Raw genomic sequence first — 15,421 nt, forward strand, 5'->3', positions numbered from 1 at the left:
CAAGCAATAATAGTCAATTGATTATTCTAGTCAGACAATCAAAATTTAGGGTTTCAATAGCAAATAACATAAAAACAGAAAATTTAATAAGAGCAAACTAAAATTGGTTAAGAAAATAATATGATAAAAATAGTTAAGGTGTCAGAGATATTTAAATTTCCAGATTAATATTCAATGTTAACTACCTTGATCATGCAAAGATTATGTTCATGGCAAACTATATGTGACTAAACCTTAATTCCTTAGACCTTTTTAGTCTCCTCTAACCTTCATCAACCGCCAATTCTTTGGTCACTTGATTCCGATTAGAGGGTTAAGTTCAAAACTAGTTTATGAGCCACACAAACCCTAGATACCCAAAAATAAGACAATTATATGTCACGTATCGCGTTAAATCCAGATAAATAGAGAGTTGTGAGAAATTGATTTTAAGATGTAACTCTAATGATCTAACTTTTCCAAGATTCAAATAGAATTCAAGTTGAATTAGAGTTATTTTCCAATAATCACTAATTCTTAGGATGAAGAACGAAATCAATTCTTAAACAATAATCAAAACATTAATCAAGAGCAGAAGAACAAATAATTATTAATCCATTAAAGTAAATAGAGCTCCTAACCTTAACAATGGAGGTTTAGTTCCTCATGGAGAAAATAAACCCTAGTAGAGAAAAGTATGAAAGTGTGGAATGAAAATTAGGAGATTCACCTAGGTCAAGATCTCTTCTCCTTTTATATCTAATCCTAACTAATGTAAAATATATTTTCTAAAACTAAATAATATTTTTTCTTATTAGTAAATAAAATAAAAGTTTTAATAAAAATCAAATAAAATCTCGTTGCATAGCTCAAATAGGCGCGGGGACCATTGCTAACTTGATGATTGGGGCCTAACTTGGGAAATCCCAAGTTAGGCGCCACTATGGCAGTGTGATTTGGAGTGCTTTTCTGTGATCTTGGTGCCTAACTTGGAAAATCCCAAGTTAGGCGCCACCAAGGCAGCACGTATGGGAGGATTATTTCTTCATCTGGCGCCTAACTTAGAAAATCCCAAGTTATGCGCCACCAACGCTGTGAGTTCAGATAAAAAGTGTAGACTATTATATATCGTTGGAAAGATCTAAAAGTTGGCTTTCCAATGGCATTAAAACTGAGTCAATTGGACCTTTGCATCTCAAGTTATGCTCATTGGAGTGTGTAGAGGTCAGGGTTGATAACATCTAATTCTCTTTGCACTTGTCTTCAATTCTTGATTCATCCTTGTGCTTTTGCTTCTCTTTTCCCAAATTTTCCTGCGAGAATCGTGAAATAAAAAGGATGAAAGCAATATCCCATTTAAACACCAAAACCCTCCATAATTAGGCATTATGCATTTATTTTGTTTATGAAAAAGCATAGAAAAACACAACATGATGCGCACACGTCAACTTTCGGCGAGCAAAACGGTGGCAGAGAGCTCCAGCAGTGATGCAGTAGCCTGAAGATAGCGTACCAGCCCCTATTTCTTGCATACAGTAGCACCAACATCCACCACCATCACCTCCTCTCTTCTGGTCAAACCCAAACGGCGACAACGACAGCTTCAGATGAGCTCCAACGACAGCAGCGGCGGAAAGGGAAACCACCATCAATAGCACTGGCAAGGAACGGTTCTGACAGTAGCACGCAGCTTGACGACGACCTCGACTGGCATCAACGATTGCTCTGGAAGCTTTGGCAACAGTGACAAGGCACGACGGCGCGCACTTCCTCTCTCCTCATGATCTGTTCTTCTCGTGTCAGGTTCCTCGGTGAAGGCTCTCCAGCGGCGGCGACAAGGCGCAGTGGTGGCGACAAGGCGTAGTAGTGGCAATGGCTCTCTCTCTCTCCCTCTCAACGTCTTTCTCTCTCTGTTCTGATCCTCAACGGCGACAGCGGCTCCTAGCTCCGCTGGTGTCGTCCTCTTCCTCCTTCCTCTCTCCTTCTTCTTCCTCTTCTTCTCCCACTGGCTCACTCTCTCTTCCTCTTTTCTTTCCTTTCAACTATGGGGGGAAGGTGAGTGTGTGAGGTGAGGGTGGCGGCTAGGGTTAAGGTGAGGAGAGTGAGTTTGTTGTAAGTTAGGGTTTGAGTAATTGGGTAATGTAGTAATTGAAAACTAAATTTAATCCAACAATAATTATCTATAAAAATACTATTTATCAAGGTTGCGAGAACCGGACCGGTTATTGAACCGGTCAGGTGACAGGTTTAATAGTTCAATGGTTCAACCGAGGTACAACCGGGATTGAACTGGTTCCATTAAATATATAAAAATTTAAAAAAGCTACAACTCTCCCGTATGTGAATTTATGTAAGTCAATAAGTCACTCTTCAAAACATCCAAAACATGTACCCAATCTAAGAATCATAAACATAATTCAACCAAATCATATGAAGCCAGATAGGAAATTCAATTCAGAATTGTGGCAATGTTTTTATTTTGAATCAATAACATCAAAACAACAATTCACCAAAACAAATACAACAGGTTGGATTTAAAAATCAATCTCAGTCGAATTAATAAATAAAACAATTGAATGTGACTCAATCTCAGCAGAATTAATTCAATATAAACAGACTGAATTCAAATAAAAATTCAAAACATTAATATCTCAAAATTCAGCAGAATCATCAATAATACATCATATACATGTTCAGAATAAATTTCGAATTTTAGAGGGATAGAGTCAGGGAAAAGAATCAGGGAGTGTTAGAGACCGAGACTTGAGACCTGAGAGGGTTGAAGGCTTGAATCAGAGAGGAAGATACTTGAGACCTGAGACCTGAGATCTGAGACTTGAGAGGGTTGAAGCAGAGACTACAGACATGAGACACGACGAAAGGTAGTTGCTTCGACTTCAAGACTCCACGCAAAGAAGAGAAGCAACGACGGAGAAGCAACGACGGGGAGAAGAAGCAGCGAAGCCGCGCGACCAACGGCGAGGAGCAGCGAAGCGGCGATGACCCACGGCGAGGAGCGACGAAGCGGCGCGACCCACAGTGACAAAGCGAGCTCGGACAGAGAGGGCGACAGGTAGAGAAGGGAGAGAAGGGCTCGGCGATGAGTTTGAACTCGGAAATGGGATGGTGGGTGGTGGCTGTTCTTGGAATTCGAAGAGAGAAGAGGATTATGGCTGGGACTAGGGTTTTCTGCTGGGTATGAGTGAGAGAGAGAGAAAGAGGTGGGGTAGGATGTTATCAGCTCAGCTTTGCTTTTTTTTTTTTATTAAGAGACAAAACGACGCTGTTTAGCACTTTTACTTTCAAACCAAAAAACGCTAAAAAATCGGACGGTTCTCTCGGTTCACCGGTTAATCGCCGGTTAATCACCGGTTCGACCGATTTTTTTACCAGTTTTTTGCCAGGCGGTTTCTGACCTTACCCGGACCAGCTAGGTGACCGGTTCCCGATTATTCCGGTTGAACCGACCGGTCCGGTTCGGTTTTCAGAACCATGCTATTTATTCATCAACTTACAAATTATTTTTAAATAAGTATTTCTAATTAAAAATTGGAGGTAATCAAATAATTTTTTCTTTATTCATAAAATAAAGTTCAAAATCTCAATATTTAAATTGAAGCATATAAAGTTCTCATTATTTTTTAATTACTAAACTTTAAATTATAAATAAAAAAATACGCAATTACTACGAAAATTATATGAGTTTTAATTAATTTTAAATTCAAAACTTCATAACTTTGCTTTAATTACCTTTTTGTAAGATAATTTTCTAAAAATAAGATCATAAATAAATATCATAATTCTCAAATAACTCATAATTTAATTTCCAAAAAGTCAGGATCCTATTCTCTGTGTATGTGTGTGTAAATAAAATCATAAATAAATATTATAATTCTCAATTAACTCATAATTTAATTTCCGAAAATCTGAAGTCTTACTCTGAGTATGTAAAAATAAAATCATAAATAAATATTACAATTCTCAAGTAACTCATAATTTAATTTCCAAAAATTTAGGATCTTACTCTTTGTGTGTGTGTTTCTAATTTATTATTGATTAAGACCGTTTTTACCATTTATAATGATATTAATTATTTTAATTTTAGTGTGTCATTATATATTTTTATATGTATATTATATTTAGATTATAATTAAATTTGTTTAGAGGTGAAATATTCAATATAGTAGATCTTGATTCTAAAATATACAAAAATTACTTTGAGAATGATATGCTTCTATTTTGTTTTTTTATATTGATATGTTTTTTAAGTTTTGAATGTTCTCCATTAATTTGTAATATTTTTTAATTTAATTTTTTAAATTTATTATGATAAATTAATGCTATGGTGAGTATTTTGTCAGTTTTAGATTGCATAAATATTTTTAAAAATTATTTTATTAGGTCTACTCTATTTTGTTATTTTTTTTGTGTGTCTATTAGTATTTCTCACAATATTAAATTTTAATCTGATAAGATCTTTTATCATTAAGGATTTATTATCTAATTATTGTAACTGAATTGAGATGTTTTCTTCATCACTAAATGATGTTATATGTCTCATGATTACTGCCATTATTGGTTAATATTTATAGTAATATTTTTTTGGTTTTTTTTTTGGTGATTATAGTAATATTTTTTTGGTTTAATTACTCTATTAGTTCCTATAGTTTTGCGAAATTTTTAATTAGGTCCATATACTTTTTTTCCTTTTAATTAAGTCCTTGCACCAAATTTTTTTTAATTGGGTCCCTACACTTTTTCTTTCTTTTATTTGGGTCCCTATACCAATTTTTTATCTTTAGTTAGGTCCCTATAAAATTAAGCCAATTACTGCCAAGAGGACCTAATTGAAAAAAAATTAGTGCAGGGACCCAATTAAAAAAAATATAGGGACCTAATTAAAAATTTCGCAAAACTATAGGACCAACAGAATAATTAAACCTACTTATTTTAGTTTGTACTTAAATTAGTTATTTAATAAAAATTTGTTCAATAACTCATAAAAATGTATACAATGTCATCTATCTTTTTAATTTGAGAATTTTAAATTTAGTTATCTATTGACTGATAACATTTCATCTAATATTTAGATTTTTTAAAAAATTAGAACACATTTTGCTATTATCAAATTTTACTATCTATTAATTTTTTAATTGGATAAAAACTCTATAATAAAAAAATTCATATAATTTGTGTAATATATTTTTAAATACATGAGATAAAATATCAATATTTTTGTAGTATCTTTTAATCATTGTTTTTATGTTTGTTAGATTTCTCCTAGTTTTACTCTTAAATTTTAAAAGAGATATATTATTACCGAAAATTTAATACAAAGTTATTATTATTATTAGTCTTATAAATGTATTGTCCCTTTTAAATTTTTTTATTTGTTAATTATTTATTTTATTTTTTTATTATAGAATTCATAATCTTATTTGTCATTAGGCGTTTTATATAGTAATATGTAAGACCATACTTTTAAATTTATTCAATACAAAAATACTTTAAATGAATATTATATAATGAAAATAAAATATTAAAGATATAAATAGAGTACTTACTATTTATATTTGCATGACTTTTTAACATTGTTTAAGCTGATTCATTATAAAAAAATTGATCAAGATATTGAATTAGTAGCAGTGGTGCCTCAATCTCTAGTTATACAACAAAAAAAAATATAAATTTTATATATAAGAGTGGAGTAAAATCAAGGAGTATATTGTTATAGACTTTTTTAAATTAAAAATTAATACTCAAAAATAAAATAATAAACGGTGTAAATTAAGTTAACTAATTTTGTTAACCCCTTATATTAAGTATAACTTTATCGGAAAAGCTCTGCATACAAGCCCTAATGGCTTGTATGCCTTACAAGTTCATTAAACAATAAGATCAAAATACGCGCTGCTTCAGGTACGTTGATTACACGCGCTATATAACATCGCGCGTATATCTAACTACCAGATTTAAAATATTTCTTTCCCTTTTCGTTTTCGTTATTTTGAGATTTCGTTCTTCTTCTTCTCCCGCGTTTACCCTCCTTCTTCTCCATTGTTCTTTTCTTCTCCTTTTCTCACTAGCATCTTCTTCGTTTAGGTTACCTTTGTCTCTCTCTGCAACTCGAGCTTCGTTTTCTATTTTTGATTTGTTGTTTTTCGAAATCAAAGTTTGATCTCGTTTTGAAGATAATGGATCATTCAACCTCAGATTGTCATCTGAATGCAGGCGAAGTGGATTATGAGTCAGAATCTAACGAAGTCCCTGAGGTTTGATTTACATAGGATTAGTATGAAATTTCTTTCAGTAATTTGTATAGCATTGTGTAGTTGAAAAATTGCTGAACATTGACTGTGAAAGTAACACGTTTACCTGAATCTGTCGATTCAATGTATTAGTTGTGATTAATTACCTGGAATTTGTAGCAGACGCTCGGGTGTAGATCAATTCTTGTTTGGGTGTATTTTAGCTAGAAGTGTGGGTGTATCTACACTTTACTGGTTTTTTGTTATTTTAATTTACTTGTTGTTGTTCAGCTGTATTATAACAGACATGATTAGGTGTGTTTTTAGAACTGTATTATATCTGCATGCTGTGTATTTACAGTTTATGGCTTTAAAAGTCATTCTGTAGTTGAGTTGTTGCGGTTAGGGTGTATCGTATTAGACATGATTGGGTGTATTTGAATCATATCTATGGGTGTATTTACAGTTCTGACACGGTGTATTTTGCAGCCTCTCTCAGTTGTTGATGACGAGCTTGTTCCAAAGGTCGGAATGACCTTTACCACCCTTGAAGATGCTGGAAAATTTTACAGGAACTACGCCAAGGCTGCAGGTTTCTCTACAAGAGTTCGGTGCACAAATAGGAAGGGAAACGAGATTAAGAACCAACTGATTACATGTAGCAGAGAGGGAAAATAGAAATCTAAAATATCTCCGACCGAGAAGACCAATCCGACAGCCGGTCTAAACTGTCCTGCAAGAATTTATATACACACATTGAAGAATGTCGGTGCTTGGATCATTTCAAAGGTTGTGCTGGATCATTCACACCCCTGCTGTCCAAGCAAAGCAGAGATGCTCAAACAGCACAGGGAACTAAGCATGTCCATTCGTCGTACGATAGAGAATAACGAGGAGGCCGGTATCAGACCAAGCAAAACCTACCAATCATTTGTTGCGGCTGCCGGGGGTCACCGCGAGTTAAATTTTATCGAAAAGGACGTGAGGAATTACATTACCAGGGAAGTGCGGAATGTTTCCGAACAAGAAGATGCAAAGGAATTCGGGAAATATTTCTTAAGAATGAAAGAGAAGAATCCGAATTTCTTTTTTGAGCTCCAACTCGAAGAGGATCAATCGATTAAGCTGGCTTTTTGGGCCGATGCAAGAAGCAGAGCCGCCTTTGAGTATTTCGGAGACGTCATTTCATTCGACACCACCTACAATACAAACAGGTAACAAACTGTCCCTGTTTATGATGCCAAATTAATTTATTTTTACGAATCCGCAGTAGAGGTGTATATTGGCTGTTTCATTGGGTGTATGCGAAGCATTTGTTAGGGTGTAGCTAATGATTTTGCATTCTGGACCATGGTAATTTGTTTCAGGTATAATTTGGTCTGTGGTTCTTTTGTCGGGGTGAATCACCACGGTCAATCAACACTTCTCGGATGCTCTTTGATGAAGAACGAAGAAATTGAATCATTCAAATGGTTATTTCAAAGCTGGCTTCGTTGCATGGGAGGAAACGCTCCGAAAGGGTTTCTCACCGATCAGTGCGCATCCATGAAAAGGGCTTTAGAGGCCTGTATGCCAACAACAGTTCACCGCTGGTGCATTTGGCACATCATGAAGAAGATTCCAAGCAAATTAAACGGGTACAAGGGACATGCCGATATCGAACAAGAAATGAGCCAAGTTGTTTGGAACTCTCACAGCAAAGACTCATTCGATAGGAATTGGAACGATTTTCTGCTGAATTTTGGTCTTGGGGACAACAAGTGGCTTTCAGGTAATGTCTTTTTAAAATCTGCATCAGAGGTGTAAATTGCATGTGTTTTTCGGGTGTATTTATAGACTGTCTTTGGGTGTATTATGCAGATCTGTACGAAGACCGTCACATATGGGTTCCTATCTATCTGGATCACCATTTCTGGGCAGGGATGAGAAGCACACAAAGGAGCGAGAGCATGCATTCATTTTTTAACAAGTATATCACCCGGAACAGCTCGCTTATTCAGTTCGTCAAACAATACGATAATTGCCTCGGAAGCAGGGAGCAAGCAGAGAGAGAATCAGATGCTGCAGATTTTCATACGGTCATACTGTGTGCAACCAAATCCTGCATTGAAGCTCAGTTTCAAGATGCGTACACTCACGCAAAGTTTAGGGAAGTCCAAGCGCAATTCAGAGGAAAGGCGAATTGCATCACCAGACTAAAGAATTCCGCTCTAGGCTATTCAGTATACGAAGTCGGAGAACAAGTTTCCAGCTCAATATTCAACAAGTTCGTGGTTACTTACGACTCGGTTGCAGCCGAGGTAAAATGCCATTGCTTATTATTCGAGTCGAGAGGGATACTGTGCCGTCATGCACTAAGCGTGTTAAGCTTCGAACAAGTAAGCCAAGTGTCACCGAGATACATACTGGAACGATGGAGCAAGAAGGTAAAGAGGCGACACACACACATCAAGAGCAGCCACGACGAGCCACTAATGGAGCCAAGAAGCAAGAGGTTCGACCAATTGGTTTTTCATTCGCAAAATATATGCGAATTTGCCTCCGAATCGGAGGAGCTGACTGCAATTCTGCACCGCGCGTACGATAACGTCATGGCCGAGATGGAAGCATTAAAAGCCAAAAGGAAGGGGACATCTTCTTTATCCCACGAAGACGCCAACTTGGAATCCGTTAACGAGCTTCAAAGCCCGCCAAGGATTCGAACAAGAGGACGTCCAAAAAACAGGCTAGGTTCAAAGCTGGAGAAACAGATCGCAAATGCCACAAAGAAGAAGAAGACGAAAGTTTTAAGCGAGGTAAAAGTAATGTTCTTTAAATTTGTGGCGATTGAGTTTATTTTTCTCGTTAATAGTTTAGGTAATGTGTGTGTGTTATATTTTCAGATAAACCTGTTTGATGCTGCATCAGCGGCGCATTCAAATTGCAGCCAATATCAAGGACACGTTATGAGTTATCAGTTCAGGGTACCAGCAGCAGGGGATAACTTGTTGGGTGTATAGTTTTACAGAATATGGGTGTAAAAGCACTGTTATTTTGGGTGTATTTTCGTTAATTCACAATTTAGATATAGACACATATATAGATATATATAAAACAAAAGCTGTAAAAATTCTCAGGTTATGGGTTTATATTTGATTTGATGTTTTTCTTCATATTTTAGTACATGTAATTCATACATTTTGAATACAGCGCAGACAGTTTGGGTGTATATTTAATACAACCTTGGGTGTATTATTAGACTTGCGTTGGGTGTAGCAGTTTATAATTTGTGTTTATATATGCCTTGATTTTTTCATTCATATTTTACCACCTGTAATACAGCTTTTGAATACATCACAGACAGTTTACCAGCACAGATAGTTTAACTATGGGAAAAAATATACATGGAATAGAAGTTGTTGATAAATGGCAAATATTTACATCATTTGTTCAATTTACAAACTACCAAGCAGTTGGATTACCCAGTTTCTATATCAGCAGAATTAATCTGACAAAACGGACTTAATAATATAGAGGATGGCTTCGACAGCCTTATAGCACTACTCTCTCTAATTGCCTGATCTCTCTGTGTATTCATCTCACTGAATAGTATCCGGGATGCGTACTCCACTCTATAGTGGTCCACCTCCTCCTACAATAAAAAAGTATATTCTGTTTAAACAGCAATATTAATTCAGTAAAGTAATACATAGTTATATGGTTTTAAAGACAGTTACCTGTGGCCAATTATCCCATTGATACTTCCCCTTTTTGATGTTTTCCGGCTCAATTATCTCCATCCACTTCATAACGTACACAGCGCAGTCATAGCTGAAAACGAAGAAAATAAATTACAAATCTCATTTACAAAAGTTTAATGTTCAGACTCACAAATTTATACCTTGTTTTTTGGCCTGATATTTTAACATATGGTGATTTAATTTCCTTCTCCCTCTCCCCTTTCTGAAGAGGTTTCCCGCCGGCATATGTTATCAATCTTGAAAATACGTATCCCTTAAATACGAAAACAAATCAGTAATACACCCGAATGAATGGACAAGATACATCCAACTGAATGGACAATATACACCCATCACAACTAACGAAATAGACCTATCTATTAAAGTAAAGAAGACAGAGGCAACTTACAGTGAATTTATTAATGGCCTTTCTCTCATCAGTGGGAGCTATTTTGTGTAGCGGGTCAAGTATTTGACATTTACGCTTTCTTGTATTTATCAGCCATAACCACCAATGCCCGGCGTAGCAGATAGGGGCAAAAATCTGAAGGATTGCCACACATGAACAGTGTGTTATTTTATTTTGCAAATAAGTAAATAAGCGTACTAACAAATTTAGCAAACGAAAACTTACATATGGGTGCGAAGTCAATTTTTTTCTATCTATGAAGGGAATGAAACTCGGGTAGGCTTCCACCCTGAATTCCTTTTCCGTTTTTGGTGATACGAATTCCCCATTTGGGTGATCCGAAATTGCCATGCACTGCAAGAATGGGAAACGAGAAATGAAATACTAAACTTACACCCAATCAAACGTGACAAATACACCCAAATCAATACAGAAAATACACCCGAAGTTCTTAGAAGTAACACTTACCACAATATCGGGGGGGAGACAGTATATTTGTTCTTGAAATCTCTTTTCATTTTTGTTGTTGAGGATGAGGCAGATGGCAGATACAATCTAGAAATATATGCCGAAATCAATTTTACATTAATAAGCATTGTAATTGACTTTGGTGTAAAAACATTAATCTTATTATAATATTACCTGAGATTTTATATCACTTTTTGCCTGGAAGGAAGCAAGGTGCATTCTCATCAAAATGTATTTCCTTGGCCAATCAGAGTGCACATTTCCTCATACTCGTTAGTATTGCCATCTACATCTTCCTTCAGTCTTGTCCCCCAGATGTAGCACTTTTGTTTCATATCATCCGTAATCTGATATAATCCCCGAGGAGTTTCAAACTTTGCAGAACTTTCTCCCCCAGTCTCCCTCTGAATTTGTGGACTTGTGTTTTTTCCCTTCGGTGCGCTGCTTGCTATTCTTTGGACCAAACTGTCCAATTGTTCTATCAAATTCGCAGCTTCTGGAGATTTTTCCCTTTCTGTCTCCTGCGTTGACGCCCCCTCCTGGCTTGAATCAGTCAATCCAAGGCTGAATGATGGCACCCCTGGATCTGTTTTAGGAACATAGGAAGCTGTCCGTGCCATCATCAACAGGGCAGCAGCGTCTTCTGCGTCTGGATGACTGCGTCATCATGTATAAGAATAAGAATAAGAATAAGAATATACAGATGATAAGCAAAGATTGATTTTAGTCTGATGAACTTACACTTTAGTTGGAGCTGGGGGAACCGTGGGTGTGGTCTCTTGAAGTTGTTTGGGGGTTTCAGGAGTGCTGCACAGTTACAAAAAATTAATCACGGCATAAAAGAAACTAATCAGGAACAATATACACCCAAACTGTTAGGTAATATACACCCAAACTCCAAACAAATATACACTCAATACTATTTCTTACGTTTCTGTAGTCCCTTCAATCTGTAGCATAGGGGTTGGTTCAAAATCTGTCTTAGTGGTTGTTTGGGATGCCGGCACAAAAACCTGAATCGGGACTCTAAACAAGAAGAAAAATGAAAGGTTAACAATGCCTTTGAAAATAATAAGGTTATAAGGTTGAATATTATTGTAAAACTCACATTGCAAGCGCTTCGGACGGTGTCTGTTCCCTCACAACCATCATATTCGAATCAGACGGACTCAACCTAAAATACACCCAAAGAAATTCAAGAAATACACCCGAACAATTCAAAAAGAAGACAGGCTTTGTTTTTTTTGAGAACTTACATACTTGCAGTTTTTGCTTTTTTTTCCTGCCTTTTTTTTCTTGAATAAAATAATAAAGGGCTTTTTTTTCTAAAAAAATATATATACAGAATTAGAAGTAGAAGGGTAATAGAAGAACAAAAGTAACGGTTATTTGAAAGAGAAATTACATGCTCTGTGACGGCTGGTTTACACTACTCTGTTCTGTGTTTCCTTGAGAGGAAGGAGCATCAGTTCCCAAGTTCACAGCCGGTATTCTAAGACAGATTTGATCCAAGCAACACAACAAAGTTAATATTCCAACTTATTAGACAACATACACCCAACTTGATCCACTCAATACACCCAAATGGTACCACAAGACACACCCAATTCATGATAACAAGATTTTATTAAATAATAAAGCTTCTTACGTTTCAGACGACACATAGCGACCTTCTGTCGATCGCAGGTCAGGTTGGTTCTCCCTGCGAAACAAGAAACAATTATTAGCATGCAAAACACAACAAAATATGAAATAGACAGCCCATCAAGACATACCCCTCTGCAGCAGATTTATCAACGTTTTGCCCTAGCCATTCATCCAGTTCGTCACTTGATATTTCATATGTCTCACTACATTCATAAAGGAAGATGTTAACAAAAATAATTACGACGATAGACGGTAATATAGCTTACGAGGTACTGTACCCGTCAAAGTATTGGTCTTCTTTAGGAGGTGAATCCTCCACGAGAACTTTTTTCTTTTTTGGTTGTGTTCTGGGTGGAAAAAAAGAGTACCAATCAGAAATAAAAAATTAATTTTATCACAGAATATTATGCAAAGAAGTGCTTACTTTTTTGGTGTTGTTTTTGTTTTTTTCTTCTCCTTCTCCTTCTCTGCAGGTGATGATTCTTCACTCCTATAAGTTAATAACAGACACTTCAGTTAATACACGAAATCTTTATAATGAAGCCAAAAGAAAGGAGTAATAATTTCAGGACATTACTCATCACTTTGTTCATATTCAGATTCTGAATCAGAATCTGGCTCCTCTTGCCTCTGCTTTCTTTTTCTGGAGTCCATTCTGGAAGGCAAACAGTGATTATTTAGAACATACTAAAAATACACCCCAACGTGATCAACAAGATACACCCAACTCGAAAAAGAAATTACACCCAAGTATGGTACTTACTTTTTCCCCTTTTTGATGGGGTGTTTTCTTGCTGAATCCTCCGAGTCTTGTTGAGTCTCAGACTCAGAGGTAGAAGTGTCACTGTCAGTAGCTGTTTCTGTCTCCAAAGACGATGTTGGACTCGCCTTCCTTTTTTTTGTTTTTTGATTTCTTGTTTTTTTTCTTTTTTTTCTTTTTCTTTCATTTTTTCTCTTGCTCTTGTCTCCGCCATCTTCACAATACCCTGAAACATGAGATATTTTAGCTAGCAGCATTCAGGTAAATAAAATACAAGCAACATATTATGTTTACTTACCAAAATTTCTTCTTTTTCTGCAGTCATTCTTTCCACCAACTTCTCCTTAGTCCAATTGGCAATCCAAGGCTTTGGTGGTCTTTCGGCCCTCTTCTTGCCTTTGTTTTCAGAAAAATGAAAGTATATTATCATGAGGGCAAAGAGGCAGCCATCAATTGCCTTCTTCTTCTTCTCCTGGTAGTCTGTGATGCCTTTGATCAAGAAGGTCAAAACATGCGCCCCCCAGTTTCTCTCCGATATGCCGTCCATCTTAAAAATTGGGGCGAGGTGCACGGGCGATATTTTGTTTATCGTCGTTGGCAAAAGGAACGCCATCTGTATGTAGAGGATGAATATCCTCTTGAACATCAGGCGTTCCTCTTCGCTGCCAACGCCGATTTCCATCATTTCATCGGTAAGACTTTTGAGGGTCTTACCCTGGAATCTTCTATAAATTATTTTGTCATCATCAGAAAGTTGCTTATAAAGTTGCTTATACTCAACTTCTCAGGAAACAGATTTCCTACAAAAAGAAAACAACAAAGTATCAAAATCGGTTCAAAAACACCCAAGCATCAACCTTAAATATACCCAAGCATGAACTTAATATACACCTATAATTTTGAGCTAGTTACCTGTTGCATTGATGCCAAGCGCATCACCTATTGTCTTTGGTGTTATTTGGAAAGAACCATATCCTGTCTTCAGTCTGTTCTCCCCAAGTTTGAAGTTGTTTGCCAGTTCCCTTAAGAGTTGGTGATCCACCCTTAGAGGTGGGACGTGCATCAACCCACCAAATCCGAATCCCTGACAATTGCCTTCTTCTCCTCAGCCATGTTTCTGAACTTATCACTCAGGAGATGTGTGGCACACTTAAGGTCTTTCGTTTGGTTTCTTGCTGCCATTTTGTCTGAAACAAAAAATACACACAAATATACTCCCATTAGTAACAGTAAGATACACCCATATGTAAGAATCAGATACACCCATTGATAACAGTGAGATACACCCATTGAAATTATTCAGATACATTCATATATATCAGTCAGATATCAGTCAAACATGTTTCAATATCAAGCAACATTACAAGGTCTAATAACAGTAAGATACACCCATATGTAAGAATCCGATACACTCATTGTTAACAGGGAGATACACCCATAGATATTATTCAGATAAATCCATATATATCAGTTAGTTATCACTCAAACATGCTTCAATATCAAATTAATTGAGATATCAGTAAGATACACGCATATATGAGTCAGATACACCCATTGATAAGAGTAAGATACACCCATATGTAAGAATCAGATACACCCATTGATAACAGTGAGATAGATATTATTCAGATACATTCATATATATCAGTGAGATATCACTCAAACATGCATCAATATCAAGTCACATTACAAGTTCAAACAGTATACAACCCCCAATCTACGGAATAAAGCCCCAAAAATCAACAACAGTAGCAAGAGAACTTAGAACAAGAATGTAGAACGACGTAGAACTTAGAAGAATGACGTAGAACTTAGAACAGTGTGACAAGAAGCAAGAATAATAGCACAGTAAACCCTAGAAGAACGACGTAGAAGAAAACTAAAATATACAGTAATCTTGATGAACTTACGTTGAGTGTATTTGCTTCGTTTTCTCTTCGATTCTTCACGGAGAGTTTGATGTTGTTTTGATGGAGTTTCGAACAACATTGTATATTTTAACTTTATTTTGCTCGAAATGGGAGCGTTTCTTGGTTTCGAAGCGTTTGAAAGTGGAAGAAGTGGAGGAAGTGGAAGAGTCTCCATACGTAACATTTGTTAAGCGCGTGATTTTGACGCGCCATGTTATGCTTCCTTATGCGCGTGTCTTCGATTGGGCTGGGCCAACTTGGAGCTTGATACTTGTATGTGT

The 15,421-nt window shown here is 36.2% G+C and overlaps 2 protein-coding genes and 1 long non-coding RNA gene across 3 annotated transcripts; all 3 read right to left on the reverse strand.

Annotated features, from left to right (window-relative positions):
- Positions 1-9,669: 9,669 nt before the first annotated feature.
- LOC112729208 (uncharacterized) lies at positions 9,670-11,042 on the reverse strand. The gene is made up of 6 exons (XM_072208224.1): positions 10,998-11,042; positions 10,644-10,709; positions 10,356-10,490; positions 10,108-10,220; positions 9,944-10,037; positions 9,670-9,858 (listed from the first exon to the last, which is right to left on the reverse strand). Exons 1-6 carry the CDS (start codon positions 11,040-11,042, stop codon positions 9,685-9,687), a joined length of 627 nt encoding a protein of 208 aa, XP_072064325.1. The 3' UTR covers positions 9,670-9,684.
- A 5-nt stretch (positions 11,043-11,047) lies between these two features.
- Positions 11,048-13,368, reverse strand: LOC112729209 (uncharacterized). The gene is made up of 12 exons (XM_072208225.1): positions 13,234-13,368; positions 13,048-13,125; positions 12,895-12,960; positions 12,749-12,817; positions 12,599-12,673; positions 12,472-12,525; positions 12,229-12,315; positions 12,080-12,148; positions 11,932-11,997; positions 11,754-11,849; positions 11,565-11,630; positions 11,048-11,480 (listed from the first exon to the last, which is right to left on the reverse strand). The coding sequence occupies exons 2-12, from the start codon at positions 13,122-13,124 to the stop codon at positions 11,048-11,050; spliced, it is 1,158 nt and encodes a 385-aa protein (XP_072064326.1). The 5' UTR covers position 13,125; positions 13,234-13,368.
- A 300-nt stretch (positions 13,369-13,668) lies between these two features.
- On the reverse strand, positions 13,669-15,206 carry LOC112727251 (uncharacterized). The gene is made up of 3 exons (XR_011868447.1): positions 15,141-15,206; positions 14,143-14,417; positions 13,669-14,030 (listed from the first exon to the last, which is right to left on the reverse strand). It is a non-coding gene; the product is annotated as an uncharacterized lncRNA (long non-coding RNA).
- Positions 15,207-15,421: the final 215 nt, after the last annotated feature.

Source organism: Arachis hypogaea, chromosome 12 (genome assembly GCF_003086295.3).
Source record: "Arachis hypogaea cultivar Tifrunner chromosome 12, arahy.Tifrunner.gnm2.J5K5, whole genome shotgun sequence".
Taxonomy (NCBI): Eukaryota; Viridiplantae; Streptophyta; class Magnoliopsida; order Fabales; family Fabaceae; genus Arachis; species Arachis hypogaea.

Bases quoted from the DNA above. Each gene is read 5' to 3' on its own strand.
- LOC112729208 (XM_072208224.1), bottom strand. From the start codon at position 11,042: ATGCACCTTGCTTCCTTCCAGGCAAAAAGTGATATAAAATCTCAG. The intron at 10,221-10,355 runs GTAAGTTGCCTC...TTCGTATTTAAG, and splicing joins AGGCCATTAATAAATTCACT to GGATACGTATTTTCAAGATT. The intron at 9,859-9,943 runs GTAACTGTCTTT...TTTTTATTGTAG, and splicing joins AATGGGATAATTGGCCACAG to GAGGAGGTGGACCACTATAG.
- LOC112729209 (XM_072208225.1), bottom strand. From the start codon at position 13,124: ATGGACTCCAGAAAAAGAAAGCAGAGGCAAGAGGAGCCAGATTCTGAT. The intron at 12,961-13,047 runs GTAATGTCCTGA...ATTAACTTATAG, and splicing joins GAATATGAACAAAGTGATGA to GAGTGAAGAATCATCACCTG. The intron at 11,850-11,931 runs GTGAGTTTTACA...CTTCTTGTTTAG, and splicing joins CCGTCCGAAGCGCTTGCAAT to AGTCCCGATTCAGGTTTTTG.